Here is a 19,667-nt window from a genome sequence, read left to right on the forward strand (position 1 = left end):
GAGCTATTATCTTCTACATAGATTATATTTTTTTCCTCTGTAGCAGACAAGATATCAGCAATGGAAAGGGTGAGCAAAATGGGTGGAGATAGTAAGCAAAATGTTGGAAGATAATATCTCCTACATAGGCAATAATATCTCCTCTGTAGGAGACAGCGTGAGGAGATATCGCACTTGGTTCTGGCCAACACTGCCTGCAAAAAAATTTGCCTTGCCCCTCAGGGTTTTCAAAGTCCCTCACCAAAACCACTGGTGTTTAAAACCTCACCAAAAAAAACACGTCAAATTTTCAGTTTGCAATCCAAAAATAAAGTTTGTGAAGGAGTGTCTTTCTGTGCAAACGTGCAACCAGGGAATAGTCATAAGCATGTACCAAAACAAACACACACTCACATACATGCACTCACAGTGTGATCCGTCTAATCACACCAATCTGGTGCAGAGCAGAGCAGAGCAGATCGGTGCGTAGTGAGAGTTGTCAGCAGCAGCTAGTATACCAACACCTGACATCTGGTGAGGGAGCTTGTGGAAATGCATGGCTTTAATCTATCTGTGCTAACTGACAAATGAACTGGGAGGAAGCTGTGCTGCAGCGAGACCTGTTGTTCAGCCCTGAGCGTATGTCTGACTTATAGACAGCAGCGTGGAGAGAAAAAAAGACAGAGATGGAGGGATGGATAAAAACTTGCGGTATAAATGTACAGTTGTCATACTGCTTGCTGTTAAATAGATACAGAGGGAGGGAGGGAGACCTGAGGCCACCGTCCAAATGGAGCTCATTTATGAAGCCTAATGCTTCCATTTAATCCCAGGGAGCCACAAGACTGCTGGCTGTGGGCTCCAGAGACTCTATGAACACACACACATGCACACACACTCCAATAAGGGTGATGTCAGATGTCCATCACTGAATTGCTCTTTTATGTGTGTGTGTGTGTGTGTGTGTGTGTGTGTCAGCGTGAATCTGAGACTTGCAGGCAGTGAAGACAGACAGTGTAATTCTGCTGGTGCTGATGGCTACACTGACTATACAGTGTAAGGAGGTGTCTGAGGGGCATGTCCCTGCCTGTGAGTAGTTGTTAATCACATTGTGGGACCCTCCCCATGTGGGCATGCAACACTCCTTCCCACAGGGTACTCTATTAAGATGATGAAGACAGATGACAGACTACACTGTGGTAAAAGCTAACCCAAGTAAAGCTGCATTTTTTGTATGAACTCTGCGCTATGATGCAGAACTAATGATGGTCTGAACCACAGACTGTATATAAAGATGGATGATGTGTGTCCACTTCCTCTTGCTTTACAAAAATGAAGCCAAAATTTCCCGGATCAGGTGCTGCTATGTTTCACTGGTGACGTCATTGGGAGCCAGAGTCCGTGCAGTAGTGATCGGAAAGCGGAGCCACAGTATTTAGGTCCAGCCTGACTCAGTCGTGATTCAATTACAGCTTTCAAACATGATGTCAGATCCCATTTTTATACCATGAAATGATTAATTAAACTAAACGCCTAAACAAACATCACTGTGATAAGAACTTCTTAAAATGACAGGAACATTTTTTGGGAAGAAGTTATTTGACGTGTACGTAGACTTTTTAGTTTGGCCCATGTTCCATTTGCTAACATGGCAACACATTCTCACTCCGACCTTGTCACATATCGATGTTTGGCCATAGACTTTCCACTTCGAGATATGACGTCTCTTTCAAAATAAAAGCACTACGTTGGTACGACGACGGTCGCATATTGGTGGGGTTTTTTTTCCTTCAACAACAAAAGCACCAAACAAAAGAACAGAGGTTGGTTTTGCAATCTTACAGGAAGCGAACACGGGCCTCCTGGGTGAAAGTTGGTGGTTGTTGGTCCCATCCACCACCACTCCCGCCCGCCCTCCCTCCTTCCTCAGACTTATGCCGCCTTAACTTTCATTGTTGACCCACCACGTTTCCCCCTGACGCTGCCAGGCACCATAAAACAATACCGACGAACAGCTGCATATCAAGCCAACGTGAAAGGACAGCTTTCTTCATCTGTGTCTGACGCTGGAAGTCACCAACCAAGCACCGGTTTTCAACGACTTTAGAGTGAGACCAGGTAAAACATGAAGGTGGCAGAGTTTATGACCTGGTACAAGTTAGATGATAGCTTTTTGGGAGCTGTAATTTAATGTCCATCTTTATATACAGTCCATGGTCTAAACATTACCTTTAGTACATCCCCAATGGCACATATTCAACATTATGGTATGGTCCTCACTCCCAACTCCTCAAATAACCCTGCTTTGTTAGTGATGTCTGTGTCAGACACCGACACACAGAGGCACCTTTTATGGCGATATGATATGCACCAGGCACATCAGTTTTAGCAGCAGCCGGAAACAACCCGACTCAAATACCAGCGCTTTGTCAGTGGACGTTGGCATCAGACACCGAACTACACAGCCACTCTTCTTGGCGATATGATACACACCAGGTGGCGGCAGTTTTAACGCCAGCATCTACCATAGTATAAAGAGTGGGTGGAAGTGGAGGAGGTGGATGTGTCCAACAAACTCCGGACTTTCACCTGTGAGCCCGCTGTTTGTTCACCGTGTGATAATCGAGCCAAATCATGATGTTTTTGTTGCCTAAACCCAAGAAATAAACCTAAAAACAAACTATTTTACCTATGTTGTAAGTTTACTTTAGAAAGGGACTGTATGCACATAATGAGCAGAAACTGTACAGTTCCAGGGAGGCTCACCTAGAGCTTTATATTTAGACATGTAGGTCCACTGACAAAGCGGCTGTGTCCTACAGACCTGGGGGTTAAGGTGTCAATCATAAACCTTGGCGTCCCCTATTTGCATCTGGTTGGGGACCTTGTTGTAGGTCTTTTCCTCATCTCTCTGACCCTTTAACTGTTGTCTAATAAATGCAGAACAGTGCACATAAAGAATACATTTTGAAGGTGCTGTTTCCTACCTGCAGATGTAGTTGGTTTTGCAGGAGGCCTGTAGTTCAAGACAGTTGGGTTTCTGTTTTTCTTCGTACGAGCAGACAGGGACGATGGTCTGACGCCTGCGTTCAGAACATGCCGTCTGGTCGCTAAGCGGGCATGAGCAGTACAGCATGCCATAGCTATGCTTCGGAGGAACCTGCGTGGCACAAGAAACACAACTTCAACTCCTTTTAATTCTTATTTTGGACAGTTTTTTGTTTTACTTTCTTTCTCTTGGATGTTCTGTTGATGAGACCTCAAGGTGTGTTGATGTTCTTTTCTTTGTTGACTGTCCACAGTTGCTCTCATGCTCATGCTTACCACCTATTTTCTTTGTTTATTTCAAACAAACTGATCCTGATAGACGAGCATCCTGCCTCTGTTGGAAATTCAAAACTCATCACTTCATGTGAGCTGGAGGATTTTTCAAGCTCAAAGTTCTGTCAACCTCTTGGTTTAATCTTGTAAAACAAACCATCAAATACTGAGGTAAAGGCATGCATTATAGATTACAGCTGCAAGTGGAAATGGCCAAGTGGTTACTGCAAATGTAAACTTTTTTTGAATGAAACAATAGGGAGAATTTTATAAATAACTATGCAAAAGATGTCAAAATTGTCTCCATTGTCTATTTAACATGGCTTCAGTGGAATAACAGCATCAATAAATTCTGGTATTAGAGTGAAATGATGCTGTAACAACACAGTCGCGCTACAACAGAAGGATGTCATCATAGTTTTATCTCCAACACAAAGAAAACTTGATGCTTAAGGCTGTTCACACAAACTTCTCTGCTGAGTGGAAAAAAAGAAAACAAAATTATACACACTAAGATTAAAAATGTCACGCAATCTTTGTAGTTTTCGATTTATTCATGTTGTCGCTGACTTGAAGCGATCCCAGTTAAGTTATTCCAAAGGGACATCATGGGAGCTGGGTTGTAATTACAATGCTTCACATCATTTTTTACAATATGGCACAGACAGCAAAAACATCTTTTGTGTTTGATGACTGAATCGATGTCAAAGCTTGGCGCTGGAAAAGCAAACCCTGAACAAAAGGGCCCGCATGATTATTTATTGTGATTTTGACAACCCGTCTAACTTATCCACTTCAAAATCATTCTTCCTTTTGAAGCAGGTCCTCTGTGGTGGACATTCAGCTTTTATCAGATATCAGTCGTTTGGAAAACCTCCAGTGTGTGCGTGCTTTAGTGTTTTGTTTTTTTTTCTGTCTTTTTTTTGATAAGCTTGTGTCAGAAGTGCCTTGCCTTGTCAAAGAACTGCCGCAGGGCCTTGTGGCACTTCCTCTTGTTGCAGACTTCAGCGGTGGAGACGCGGCTGGTGCAGGGGCTGATGTAGGCAGAGCGGTACTTCTTGCACGTGTCATTCAGGTTGCAGGCCTTGGCAGCATTCAGACAGTTATTCTCTCTGGCCACTGCGGGCTCACCTGAAGATGAAGAGAGGGGAAGAAGAGCAGGGACAAGATAGAGGGAAGAGAAGGGAAGGGAAGAAGAAAGAGAGAACAAAGGGTGAGATTTAAGTAGATGTCATCAAGAATGTATTGGCTGCTTATTTATCAAAAACAAACATCAGTGAATGAAAGTGACGACGACAGGACAGCTACGCCCGACACAGTTTTTCATGGTGAATTATACAAGAGCGCAACTGACAAAAATGCTGCTTCTTGCCATGTTAAAAGACTCATACAGCATCGCTAGAGAAGATTCACAGTTTCTTGGATCCACACCAGAAACTAACCACGAAAACAGCATTTTGACGAAAAAATGTCCCCTTACTTTGTTCTTAAGTAAGTAAGTCCTTTAAGTATGGAACATCCAGGGAAAACTAGAATTACTGCATGCGGTTGTATGCCTCTGTTACAGTTTATATCCATGTCTGTGAGAACATGAATGCTTCACACACATCTTCCCCCCTGTACTTTACAATAAGCTCAGTTTCAAGGTGGACGCCCAAGATTAGAGTCATCAGTTCGGTATCTGACCAAATGTCTCCCCTTCTGTTCCTGAGTTATGATGTTGAGTAATCGCCAGAAAAGTGTTTTTGCAGAACATTATGATGTCACAGTGAAGCTGACTTTTGAACTTTTGGATATAAAATGTCATCACTTCATCATTTTATCTTATTATTGAGTGAAATAGTGAAATTCTGTCACAATTAGAGGATGAATTATTGGCCAAAAACATGTTTTGTGAGGTCACAGTGACCTTTGACCTGGGAATTCTGACCAGTTCATTGTTAAGTCTCAGTGGACGTCTGTGCTAAATTTGAAGAAATTCCCTGAAGGCATTCTTAAGATATCGCATTCAGAGGAATTGGACGGACGGATGGAAAGACAACCCCAAAAACGCTGGCCCCGGCCATCGCCGCCGTAGAGGCATAAAAAGTTGACCTTTGAATAGAATTGTTTGGCAAACCAATCTTGTGCTCCTTGGGCCCAACTTTCCACCACATTAAACTAAAATCTGTTCACAGCAGCCTGACACATTGGTCCAACTGCGGCCTGGTCAACCTGCTAGGGGAACTTTTCTCAGAAATAGCACCACGTGAGCAAAACATAAACTAAACTAGGGTTAAGATTATAAAGTTTGACACATGGCCGTTGATAAAAAGCCCGGTCACCACAAGGAAATGTTGGCATTGTACATTACTGCAAACCATTTGTACATTGATGCATTTATCAAATCAACTTTTCTAAAGCAACACAGTACATGAGCTTTGTCTTCAAGAGGTGGAGGGAATGGTGGATGGTGTGACACACTGGCGACACCAGCCAAGCTGCAGACAACTGTTCAAGAGCAACAACAAAAAACAGGTTGTTTTTCTTACCGAGAAATCGCTGCATATCCAGCAGGGACTCTGCCACAAAAAACAGGTATTCAAAGCCAAAACAAACCACAACCAATTGTGCCTAATCAATCAAGTTTTAACATATCCACAATCGGTGCTGGGTATGTTACCTTTTCCAGTAACGGGTAGTGTAACTAATTACTAATAAAATTTGATTAATAATATTACAGTCATTCCAAAACCAAACAACTCGTTGCGATGTTACTTTTGTTATCACATCATGACTGACTTGATTACAACATCACTTCAGCGGATTAATTTTCGCAGTCGTTGCTATGCATAGACACGTCACAAAGCAGCAAGCTAGTTTGGTAGATGGACATATTCCCATGACTCTGATTTTGTCGGAAGGAAAGTTGACAAGAACACTGTTGCTGCAGGTAGTCCGACAGAAACTTTTCCCCCTGCAAAAAACACGCCCTCAAACTTCTGGTCTGAAACACCATAGCTACTACGATCGACAGCACAACAACGTGAAGCTCCAGGAAATACACCCCACCAAAGGTGAGCCCTCCTCGGCCGCAGAGGTTGGCTGTAAACAACCAAAACTGGATTTTAATCGTTGAAAGCTGCAGCTACAAAGAAGTAATGAAGCTTGTGGTTGGATATGTGGTGGATGAAATGTTGCCCCATAAGTGACTCTCCATAATAACCATCACAGGCTACAGAGAAGCCTCACATGGGGTTTAAAGCCTGCAACTTCGTACCAGTCATTTAGAAATGAAGACGCTTCTTGGGTGAGAGGCGAAACGTCTCTAAGAAACACAAGCAAGTCCAGTTGCCTACGATATAGCACTTACGATTACCATGACCTGGATGACTATGAATCTTCACCAACAAGGTAAAAGAGAAGCTATCTTTGCAGAAATGTACAGAACCTGCTTCAGTCGGTATTGTACTTTAGAGGCACTTTATTCTCTGACAAAGCTGCAATTAAACAAATTACTTGCGGCCAATTACTGACAATGAACCTGAGGCTTTAAGGTTTGGGTCACTGAGGCAGCTGCCTGCTTTGCTTAGCTGATGATCCAGCCTCGGGGAAACCCTCGCCAAAGCTACTTGTTTGTTGTGTGTTTGTGTCAACAAAATGATTCATCAACATCATATCAGTTCCACTCTCAAATATCAGTGTCTATATCAGCCTCAAACATTCCGTCAGGTAACACGCAGCAGACGCAGAATACCCCCACAGATCATATCATCTCAAAACAAAGCAGCTCAGCTCTGTGACTGGGCCGCGGCGCCTCCACGACAGGGCGCAGAAATAAAGAGACGGAGCCGGAGAGACAGCAGCATAATGATGTTTTCTCCAAACTACTAGATATCCCCACAGCACATTTTTCAGTCTGTACCTGTGTGTCGGCTGATATGAATGTTTGTTTTTACGTCTATTCTGTGTGTGTATGTGTGTATGCAAACTTCAAGCACACAACCCCATTAACAGTCTCACTTCCTGCTTGGCCTGAATCTAACAGCGGCCCTCATCCACACGGCCCTGCTGGCTAACCAGACGTGTATTTATGTGTGTACACAGAGAGTGCATGTGTGTGTGTGTGTGAGTGTGTGTAGAGATCTTATAGTCATCAAAGTCTCCAGTGCCGTGCCTTGCTCATCTATCAGCCTTCACTAATTGCCAGTGTTCTCCTTGATCCACTATCAATTAACATTTTCATAGACGTCTCCCCCCTCCTGCTTATTTGGGTGAAAATGGAGCAAAAACAGCATTTTTTCCTCTAACGAGCACCAATTAAAAGAGGGGAAGGCCGGTGTGACAAACGTACAGAGGCGGGGGGTGTGTGTTTGTTTTGTGGGGCAGTGGCAGGAGCTGTATAAGCATAAGCAAGTCGATGAACCGAGCGGCTGATAGAGTGTGTTGTGATGGCAAATGGTGCTAATAAGATTCAACACATCAAGAGGAGGGAGGAGAGGAAAAGAGGAAGGGAGGTTAAAAGGGACAGCGAGACATGATGGGGGTGTGAGCTGATGGTCCAGTGATGTATTAATTGGCAAAAGAGAGGATGCTGTTTATTCTGCGAGAGACGAGGACATCCTGGAGATGAATGCTTTCAAAAACAATCGCCATCTTGAGGAGAGACACTGCTGACTCACTTATTGCCAATATATCCCATTACTCCCTCACTAGCCATGTTTCCATCAGCCTGTTTAGATGCACATCTAGAAGTATCGCATCAGAAAATTATGATAGAAACGCCAAAATTTCGAATTAAAAATCCCCTGATTCGCACAAACTAAAATATGCTCGCTTTAGCCGGGTTTTGGTTGATTCGAAAAAATGCTGATTCGCAAAACGGGGGATGGACGGCAGAACTCTAAAATCAGCCTTGATCCCCACAGCTGGACTGCCTCGCTGTGAGGAGAGTGGGCAGCAGCTCGACTTCGACCAGCGCTCCCCCCTAGCGTCCAACTTGATCTCACTCTGAAGTCGTTGAAGTCTGGGTGTGTTGGTTGTTGACATTCTGGGACGCCGTGTCAACTTCAGCCTGTTACATGCATTGTCTGTTTTCAACATACACTTCTGTTTTCACAGGAAATGTACAGTTTGCATACAGTCTCTTTCAAAATAAAAGCAATACATCAGCACAATAGCGCAAATTGGTGTTTTTTCCATTCAACAAATGCATGTTGTTGGGTTTAGGAAAAAAAAACAGGGTTTGGCTTTGGGTTCAAACAGGAAGTGAACTCCCGGGCGAACATCGGAGGTTGTTGGACCCATCCACCCTCCTGCCTGCACTACTCGGACTTCAGCTGGCTCAACTTCCATTGCAGTCCTGCTGCGTTTCCCCCTCATGCTCCTGGGCACCATTAAACAATAATGGCGACATATCATGCTGACATATAAGGATGACTTTTCTCTTCGGTGTCTGACGCCAGTAGTTACTGCCCAAGCACCATTTTGTTGACGACTTTGGAGTGAGACCAGGTTTTGTTGACAGTGCTTGAACAGCAACTTTCGCTGCAGGATTCTCAGCCAATGACTCAGGCTTTCATCATCTGAAAGAACGTGCATTAATATCTCCATTTGTAGAACAGCCAGTAGGAATGCTCTCTCTCTGAACTGACCTGTGATTGGCTAAAATCTCCCACAGGCTAGGTTTTCTAAAGCCTGAAAAGAGAGTCATGAGAAGGTGTAGCAGACTAGTTTCTTTCAGTCCACTTGAATCACAATATGCTCAAAGTTTCTAATATATTTTTTGCCCATTGACGCCAAAATAACTTTACCTACCCAGCGTTAACTAGTAAAACTTATAAATGAAGTTAAGTCACAGAACTGTGGATACTGAAACATATATTGGTGATATTCTGTTCTTTTATATTCGTGCATTTAATCCTGACTGGTTATTTGAGAGCATTTGATCATCTTTGTCGAGTTGATGAGAGGTTATTATAGCATGCAGAGGCAGGAAAGAAAACCCTGTCACGGTTTTTGTTCTTGAATGTTTAGTTGTTGAGGACTCGCTGCTCTGCATTGTGATTCATGGACGGAAGCCTGCATGTGTAATGAAGCCACTTGTTGAGCAGCCTGCATATTCATTTACAGATTTTATACGGCACTTCATTCATACTGCTTCTACATATTTTCTCACAACTGTTTTGTAACCTGCTGTTTTCTCTTAAATAGCATCAGTAACTACAGTGGTATCGTAGCGCTGAGGTTTGAAGACGATGTGTTTCTGTTTCTCTGCGTCCCACTACTCTGCCCCCCAAATCTTTCTCGTTCCTCCATCACTTCAAAACCCTCTCAGACACCTCCACTCCCACTGCATCTCTCCAGCCCTCACATCCGCCTTCAATTTCCTCCTTCCCTCCGTCTGTCTCTTCTCTCTGGATCAGTGCGCTCTGGGATCACACACATGAACTTCATACATTTTTTTTTCTCTTTCAGCTGCTTCAGATCGACTCACTGACTCTCATCTGTTAACCCTGCAGTCGTCCCCGGGGCAGCTCAGCGAGGTTTGTGTTTTCGGGTGTTTATGTTTGTCTCTCTCAGTATCAACTGCCTCGTTTGAAAGGACTGATCAGTAGAGTATCTATGTTTTATGTTGGTGGGCACAAGACCCCCCATGGGTTATGAAGCCTGGGAGACTCACCCTGAACCTGTTAGATCCAGGAACTCAAGTTTACCCTCTTTAACTGGGGGTCATTTTTAAAATGTGTCCAAATTATATTAAGAAAACTTAAGACATTTAAGACTTTTTAAAGCCTTATATAAAGAAAACGTAAGACATTTAAGACTTTTTAAGACCTTATATTAAGAAAACTTAAGACATTTAAGACTTTATACTTATATAATTTCAAGACTTTTTTAGGACCTGTAGACACCTTGTTAAAAAATAAGCACAGAAAACATACTTATCCAAAATATTTTTAAACGTAGAAACAAATATAAAATATTTCCTATCACACTCCAGAAGTTATTTCAATTATGTGAATTATTTAGTTTTTGAGATATGCTTATTTTATGAGCAGAGTGCACAGGTGTTGTGGTGGATTAATCATTCACTCCTCTGATGCCACGGTGCATTTTTGCTCCACACGTAACGTAGCACAGTGACGTCATTACAAGTGCACAACATGGTCGCACAGAAGACAGAAGCTTTCCCTTCCTGTTGCAAAAAGAATGAATGTCCCAGCTATCATGTTTTTTTAGACAGATATGTACAGGGTTATTCAAACAACGATCTTCTGCAGCTAATTTGGGTACATTTCGGGGAATATTCAGGCATAATCCCAGCAGAGTACTATGTTTAAACTGCACGTAAGGTAAGGTAAGGTAAGGTAATGATGTGATGACGGGGGGGGGGGAAGGAGCTTTTAGCTACAAAAAGAACAACTGCTTTAGCTCTCATGGTTCTGTCAGTTGATCTATTCAAACAGAATCATACAAACGACGACCTCAAGCAACCGCCGGCAGGAGGTCTACTTTTAAAGGGTTAAGCAGACATCATTCATGAAGGAAGAAGAGCAAAAATGGAGGAAGGATAAAAGAAAGGAGTGAAACTTAAAAGGCACCGAGCCAACACTCGAGCTTGTGATGTAGGATTAAAACATATCAAAAGTCCTGAAGACTCTTTTAGGTCAAAGCCACTCGGCATTTTAAACAATCATGCCTGATTAAATAAAGGCTTTTAATGTACTTTTCCATCCGTCTGAGTGCCTGAAGAGCTTTTTCTCCTCCGACACTGTTTTGTTTTTCATCTTCAAGAGCACCAAAACGAGTCCTGGACTTCCTGTACAGAATGTGAAGCTGACTGAGCACTTGGCCTCCACATTTAGTTTTGCTCTGATATATTCTCTGTTGTCTGAGACAGTCTGCTTCACTCAACAGCATGCGCCTTTCCTCCACCTGTCTGGGTGTAGTATGTATACGTATTCGGAGATGAACTCCCATAAATATATATTTGGGGATTAACTTCTCCCATAAAAGAGCTCTACAGGACAACACTATAACAATGTAACTGTCACCATCTCCTAAATAATAATGATGTTGTATATTTTATATGAGCAGACTCCCTCTGTCGCCTTTCAGTCTTTGCGTGACAGACAAACAGCCAGAGCGCCACAACTTTAGCCTCCACCCCGAGGACACATTAGTATCTTTGCAAACTGTCAGTAGCTGTGTGTGTGTGTGTGTGTGTGTGTGTGTGTGTGTGTGTGTGTGTTGGGCTCCATCACAGCATGAAACATGGGCGAAATTCGGGCGGAGTTTTGACACTTTTTAAAGATGAATGTTAACTGTCTTTCTTGCATAAATCTGACTGTATTCTCTTGTGTGTGTGCTGCTTTAGCTATTTATTTTCTCCAGCAACAGGATGGGAATCCCGACACACACACACACACACACTGAAACATGCATACAGTATATTGTCTATACCCTCCTGTGCCCGTAGTGTCAGCAAATACATCTGCTGAACTCCCCTTGCACTCCTGGCAGATGGTATTGTCTCTCAAACACACACACACACACACACACACACACACACACACACACGTACACACACTGCGTTCTCTGACAGGGCCCACACAGGGTTGGGGCCGGGGCCATCTGGAGGCCTGGTAGGGGGGAACGAGGCCCCCCCAGTGGCTCATGTTTCCGATTCAGCCTCAAATTGATTATCATGTCGCCTGTTTCCTCCAGCCCCGCTGCCCCCCCTCGCCCGCCACCCCCACCTAATTTCAATTACCATGGGACGCCACGGGGTCGAATCGTGACCTCACCCACCTCCGTACCCCGCTACACCACTCCTTGAGTTCCTCCCCTCGTCTTTTCCTCCCTCTCCTTCGCAGACTCCTCCGGACTTCCTCTCATGATCCCCCCCTTTCTGTTTGTGTCTCTTTCATGTCTTCATGCTGTTCTGGGTGTACTCCAATCATTACCTCCCTTCCTCTTTCTCCATCATCATTAACCATCTCTAAACTTCTCTCTTGTGGCTTCCATCTCTCTTGTTTCTTCCTGTGTCTCTCCTCCCCTCTGCCATCTGTCCTTTACTTTATTCTTTGAAGCAAAGTGAAGTCACTTAATGGCCCTCCGTGGCCTTTCCATGCCTCTGCAAAACTCCCATCAGCTCCCATGTGTATCTGGATTCATAGAGACGATGTTTGACGTGTACTTTTGCTTAGGTTTGTCACTTTAAGTTTTTTGGAGTCCTGTTTGTCCACCTATCCAAATTATGTCGATCATTTTTCTTAGTTTACACCAATAACGACCAATGGAAAGTCATCAATTTGGGAATATGAATATCCCAACCCAATCTGCAGAAAAAATATTGGCATTGTAAATTTCTGCAAACCAAAGATAAGTTACATTTTTGCTTTACTTATGTTATGATGCTGGAATTTCCCCGCTGGAAATGCAGCCATGTCTTGGTCAGAAACACAACCACTTTTATCCCCACTGAATAATGACAAGCTGGGGCTAAAACACTGCAGGTTCTGTTGTTTGTTGGTCTCACTTTCGCAGGCGTCTCGCCTAGGTGTCATGCCATCCAAATCCTGATGACAAAGTCAGCTCATATATTCTGCCAGTTTGGAAATGTTATTATAATACCTATAAAATGTACAAATGTAGCTTAGTCATGGTTTTGCAGATTTGTACAATGACAACATTTTCTCTTGCTGACTGGGCTGAATATTCAGATTAAATGCTTGGCAATCCAGCCCCTATCTTTCCTAAACTGGATCAAAGAAGTGTTATCTTTAATTCCACTAGAAAAATTGCAGAAGCAAGTCCCGTCATAAACAGAGACACCTGGCCTCCCTTTATAGAATTCACTTTTATTTTATCTTTTTCATAAATGCATTTGTAAATCTCCTCCCTCCGACTTAACAACCCTTCTGACTATATATGTGGTCTGGAAATGGGTGCTCCTTATTTATGTCGACTTCTCAGTGAGCATGTTTTTTTATCACTTGCCTGAAGTTAATATACACATCTATATGTCTGAATTTAAATATGCGTGGGTATGTGCATATCTTTATATGTGTTGTCTGCTTTACATGCCTGTATATGTGCATATACATGTCTGTAAGTATGTTTATATGCAACACATTCTCACTCCCCTCATCCAGATATGACGTCCAAGGTACCCTGGGTGTGTTGGCTGTTGATGTTCTGGGACACCATGTCAACTTCAGCCTGTCACATGCATTGTCTGTTTCCAAAATACACTTCTGTTTCACAGGAAATGTACAGTTTGTATACAGTCTCTTTCAAAATAAACTCATTACGTTTTGTCGTATGTTTTCTTTTCCTTCAACAACACACACACACACACGGCTGGGTTTAGGAATAAAGAACAGGGTTTGACTTCACAATCATACCGAACACTGAACACCGGCCTCCCAGGTGAAAGTTGGTCTTTGTTGGACCCATCTACCACCCCTCCCACCTGCCCTTCTGGGACTTTCACCACCTTAACTTTCATTGTTGTCCCACGGCATTTCTCCTTGATGCCACCGGGCACCATTATCATACTGATGTGAGAGGACAGCTTTTTTTGTTGGTGTCCGACGCCGGAAGTCACTGACCATGGGCCGGTTTTCGTCAACTTCTGAGAGAGACCGGGTTTTTATATGTGTATACTTAACTTTATATAAGCAAAGTTAAAAAAATAAAATAAATCTAAACCATTGTTGAGTGGATGCATCAAAGTGGACCAAAGAGTTGGTCCAGTAAGGTTATGAACAGATGGATGCACTGCAGAAAGGTCAGGAAGTCACAGAGATCATGAGGTTCGTCCTCTGGGAACCATAAATATCCAAAAACATGTCCATGTCAGTCCCAATAAAACCTACTGTATATTTTTACTGTCCCCATGTTGTTGTCATTGACGTGACCGTGCTATTATCCTTGCCATGAGCCTTGCTATTGTTACAGTACGCAACTGTCCTTGTTATAGCTATTTTAAATATGTCATACGACTGTGCCAGCAGTTTGTCATTGTCATCTTTACACCCGTCAAACGGAACACATTACTGCTTTTCATCCGAGCCAATCGAGGGTCAGCCAGGGGGGAAACTGGGAGCACTTGACAGGTGCGTTTGTTTCCACTACCCGCAGCTCTGGAAACAGGAGTGGCTGCATGCTGTGCCACGGGGCTTCCCACTATAATTCACAGCCTCTTTGTTTGCTAAGTACAATAAATGTGCGGGGATTTGTCCTGGTGGCGCGGCAGCAGGGGATTACAGAACAAACATGCTGACACCCAGGGGCAACTAGACATCATATTAAGTAGAAGGAGACACACTGCATAAATTGAGCTATTAAATGGCTATAAATTAACATTCAGCATTCAGGCATGGTATGTGCTACCAGGCTGAGCTCTCAAACTGAAGCTACAGTACGCAGAAGATATGGTCAGTGCTGAAACTGTCACAGCCCATTCTCTTTGTCTGTTGATAAAAATATACATTAGACCATCAAGTAGGACCTCAAGCAGAGATTGTGTGGTTTCATCTTCTGACGTATAAGAATTAGCATCTTGAAATTGTAGAGAACTGGATACAGCATTGGAGGCAGGGCCCCATTCATTCCTCTGAAAATTGCTTAGTGACGCATGAAGCCAAAAAAGCTTGATTTCTGTGGATTTCTGTGGTATGAAATTACCCGGATCTTCCACATTGCTGGTCTGGATCTTATGCCGGCCTAACATCCAACTTCCAGTTCAGCCCCCGGCTATCTTAAATGTGGATAATAATTATTTAATCGTGCTGCTTTTCTAGACTTAAGAAATGTTGTCACACCAAATCCATGATATCCCAACAATGAAAAGTGACATTTTATGGAGTTATGATGCTCAAAAAAGTTTTCTACTGATTTGCAGACGTCTCTGTTTGAATGTAGGCCTATGGGGTAATAGTCTCTTACACAGACGCCGATGACATCAGCACGCTGGCTGACTCTGTCGTCTGTGGACGTTCCCATAGGAAAGTTGTAATTGAACTCCCAGCGGCAGTAATGTGATTGGATCCAAATCCGTGTACTTCCGTACTTCCTCGACCAACAGCTGATTAGCTTTGCCTTACACCCGCCTACACTGGAATTGCTGTTCCCCAAATCTGAACAAACCCAACAAATATCCACATGTTTCTTTGGTGTAGTAGCCTGAGCCATGACTGACTACATTACGAATCTACATCACGGTACTACGCACTGGTAACCTGCTCTCTGTGTTTCTGGTACGTCTCTGTTACATGCAACACACATGCCGTACCTATGGCAACGCCGTCACATGGTCTGGATATCCTCACCCATTTATGTTACAAAAAGAAAGACGAATGTCCCCAGACTCCCATTCTGAAGTAAGGGAGGCTGGTCATGTGATAACTGCTTTCGGGGCCTGCAGGCGTCACATGATGGACCCAGAGGTCGTAATTCCACATCTGGCCACTATGTAAATTGGCATCAGAGCCTGACACTTTATAAAAAAAAAAGTCCACTTGAATTCTCAGAAGTTGGGATCGGCATATTAGTAATTGAAACCCTAAAATGTGTTTTATAAAAACAAAGAAAAATAGACTTACTGGCTTACTGTATGTATTATTAAAATACCATATCTATTTGAATCTTTTATAAATATTAAAGGTCCAGTGTGTAGGATTCAGGGGGATATATTGGCAAAATTGGAATATAATATAATAAGTGTATTTTCTTCAGTGTATAATCATGTGAAAATAAGAATCATTGTGTTTTCATTGAGTTAAAATGAGACGTTTATATCGACGCAGGGAGCAGGTCCTTGTTTATGGAGATCACCATATTGTACCACCATGTTTCTACAGTAGCCTACAATGGACAAATCAAACACTGGCTCTAGATGGGGCCATACACATTTCTTTTGGTGTCAGCCACTGTAGTTGCAGCCCCTCCATGACGAGAGCAGTGAGAAAACACTGATTTTTTTTCAATGTGAAATTGCTTTATTGAGTGTTTTTTTTTTTTTTTTTTTACCAGTTTAAAACCAGTTTAAAACCTTTAAAAACCTCCTTAATGTCTGCATCTTAAGTTATCAGATTAAAAAAAAAGAGATGTTTTGGAGAGGAAGAGACATCTGTGGATAATTTAGCTCCCTGTAAAAACCTCCTGCACAATGAACACTGAAGGAAATCTAACCAGGAGAAAAGTCAGCTGGTTGCAATCTGCAATCCTCACTGCTAAATCCCCCTAAATCTAACACACTGTTCCTTTCAGTAAGAGATGTGAAATGGCTTTCCTGCCGTAAAATCATTTAATAAATTTCCCTGACAGAAATTATTAATTAATAATTTTCCAACACAAACGTTTCTAAATGTATTAATATGTTTTATGACTCAAAAATGTGCTCACAGCAGCAATGTGTGGCTTTTCAAATAGGGATGATCTCATTTTGGAATTAAATGTTTGCAAATCAAATATCAAATCAGCTGATTTGTTGTCAGTATTACAATAATATTGTTCAGTTTTACTATACTATAATCATATTTGTGTTGAATCCATGACATAAGTAGGTTTGTTGTCTCAGTGTGAGCAGCGCTGGCTGAGTACACCTGCTTTTAGGTCAGTTATTTGTCACAGATCTTGATTTAAAAATGCAGCATTAACTTTTTATTTCCCCGTAGAACTTTTATGAATTGTAAACTAAATTCGTCTTGTCCTTGTCTGCACACATCTTGATTATTCATTGTGTGAATTACTTTCTTCGCACCTCCTTCCCACTTTGAAAAATTACAGCGCAGTCAGATTCAATAGAAAAATCTAACATAATAAACGAGGCCTGGGGTCTCTCCTCTCCAAGAATCTGCTCTCTGTGTTGATTATCAGTGGTGAGTTACACTGTCATCCGCTTTAATGGGCTCCACGCTTGAAAGTGCAAGACAAGCAGAAATGGAGAGAGTGGAGGGCTGCGAGAGGAGGAGTGCAGAGAGAGCCTCAAGGTTTACTCATCTTTCTTTGCCTCTCTTTCCCTTCTTCTGAAACTCTCCACCTCTTTCTTTCTCCTCTGATCCTCTGTCGGCTCTCTTCCCCTCACTACCTCTCTCTTTCTGTGTGTTTAATAATCTCCCTCTTCCTCCAAACACTGTCCCAGTGCAATAAAGCCACATGGCACTTGGTACAGCAAATTCCATAACTCACAGTTCCTAGTAATTGATCCCTGTAGTGCAACAGTCTCTTTCTCTCTTTTCCTTTCCACTCTTCCATCTACAAGTACATCTCTTCCCCTTCCATCACCCCTCGCTGTCCCCACCAACACTTCCCATCCAATTCTGTTGAATTCATTGGGCTTTATTGGCACACAGTCCAATAAAAATCTGCCAAAGACAATTATTACTGTCTCCCATTAGCTGTCTTCCATTTTCACTCTCTTGACATCACATCCCAGAGCAGCGCTACACCTCTCCCTCCGCCAATAAATCCCCTCGCCTCATTCCATACATTCTGTTTAACTAATATTTTAAGCCAGGTCTCAATAGAGGCGCTCACCTGAATACACCACATGCTCTCAGTGCCTCATCAGCTCTTCCAATTTCATATACAAAACTTATTTTCTTGCTGGAAATTTCATTTTTTGGCCAAATTATGAGCGCTGGAACTGATGTGATGGAGGAGGAGGAATATACAACCCTTCGGCGAATCCTGTGTGTTGGCTCAGCTTTATGTTGCTCCTCTATCCCATCCCAAACTTATTCCCTTTTGATCCCCTCCGGTCTGCCTTGTAATATCAACAAGCTATTAGCGGTGTGCCTCTCATAGTTGAGTGGTTACCTTCAACACCTCTGGAGCTAGACGAACCCCGCTGGCTTGAATCCCAGCTGAGTTTCTCTCCTGTGATTCCCCTACTTTGGATTCATCCCAGCTTTCAAACTGAGTGAATACTGAGATGTGAAATGTCCCTGTTTTCTATTTATTTATTTCTTTAAGTGTTGCTCTCAAAAGAAAGCGTTAATGTCAGACTGACGTAATTAGATTTATCATCATCAACTTTTGATCATTCAGAAAGTGTGGTGGGACGTATTCCCATCTTCTGCCATGCTCCGCCCTTCTTTGCTGTGACTGGCTTGTAGTATTTACCTCCATATATTGTAATTGGATGCTTGCTGAGAGCGCAGCAAAAGTCCTATAATGTGACAACGACCAGTGTGTTTGTCGCAGGCTCATGGTCAAGTGAATAAAGGATTTGCTGAAAGTTGTACTATTGAACTCTGATTCTGTCATGCTATCGGTCGACCCAGTCTCACTCTGAAGTTGTCAAATACCGGCACTTGGTCAGTGACTTCCAGAGTCAGACACCGTCAAAAAAGCTGCCCGTTCATGTCCCGATGATTTGCGGCAGGTTGCTGTTGTTCTGTGACAGTGCCAGATGACAACATGAGTTCAGGGGGTGAAAGTCCGAGTAGGACAGGTGGGAGAGGTGTTTCCTAAATAAATGTAAAGTCAAACCCTTAAAAAGAGACTGTGCAAATTGTACATTTCCTGTGAAAATGGAACTGTATTTTCAAAGGACACAATGCATGTAACAGGCTGAAGTTGACACCGTGTCCCAGAACATCAACAGCCAACACACCCAGGGTACCTTGGACGTCGTATGTGGACGGGAAAAAGTCCATTAGCAAATGACGATATGTGACGAGGTCGAAGTGAGAATGTGTTGGCAACACCTGCCTACACTGCAAAGAAACCCGGAAAAGGAAAACAGGCTTATTAAAAATAGAGCAGTAAGCTATGGCTTCATGTTTACGTATATGTAGCTAATGTTAGCTAGAGCCTCGAATCACAGTGTGTCCTCTGCTGCTCTCCTGACTGCCACAGATCACCTCACCGAGGAGAGCAAGCAGCAGCTCCAGAGACAGACCACCAGTCAAGCAGCAAAAGCAACCTGAATCCAGCCAACACAAACCCCAACTCTTGGGGACTCTCCGCCAGATCAGCAAACTTCCTGTTGCTGCTGTTACGCAGGTTAGACCCAGCTCTGCCTCTGACGTGCAAGGTACCCTGGGTGTGTTTGTTGTTGATGTTCTGGGACGCCGTTTCACCTTCTGTCTGTTTTCAAAATACACGTCTGTTTTACAGGAAATTTACCATTTGCATACAGTCTCTATTCTACTCTCTTTACTCAGCTAGTAATCACCATAGCAAACAAGATAGTGAGCTAAACCATGAGGGAATTCTCCTGCCAGCAAGCTAATCCTCTAGCAAGATACCAGACGAGCATAATAACCTGCGAATGAGTGGGTTAAGTGGTAGCAAACAAGCGACCTAACCTGCTAATGAAAGCCATGGTTGTATTAGTGAACTGGATACAACACTAACACTCAGCCTAG

At 42.9% G+C, this 19,667-nt stretch overlaps 1 protein-coding gene across 2 annotated transcripts in view; it reads right to left on the minus strand.

The window, feature by feature from the left end:
- Positions 1–19,667, minus strand: part of gfra1a (gdnf family receptor alpha 1a) — a 176,025-nt gene that overhangs the window by 50,986 nt on the left and 105,372 nt on the right. For both annotated transcript variants that reach the window (XM_049600227.1, XM_049600228.1), the window contains 2 exons: positions 4,253–4,431; positions 2,967–3,139 (listed from right to left, as the gene is read on the minus strand). In XM_049600227.1, the coding sequence (XP_049456184.1) occupies positions 2,967–3,139; positions 4,253–4,431 (352 nt within the window). The remainder of the gene's footprint in view (positions 1–2,966; positions 3,140–4,252; positions 4,432–19,667) is intronic.

Source organism: Epinephelus fuscoguttatus, linkage group LG16 (genome assembly GCF_011397635.1).
Source record: "Epinephelus fuscoguttatus linkage group LG16, E.fuscoguttatus.final_Chr_v1".
NCBI classification, from domain to species: Eukaryota; Metazoa; Chordata; class Actinopteri; order Perciformes; family Serranidae; genus Epinephelus; species Epinephelus fuscoguttatus.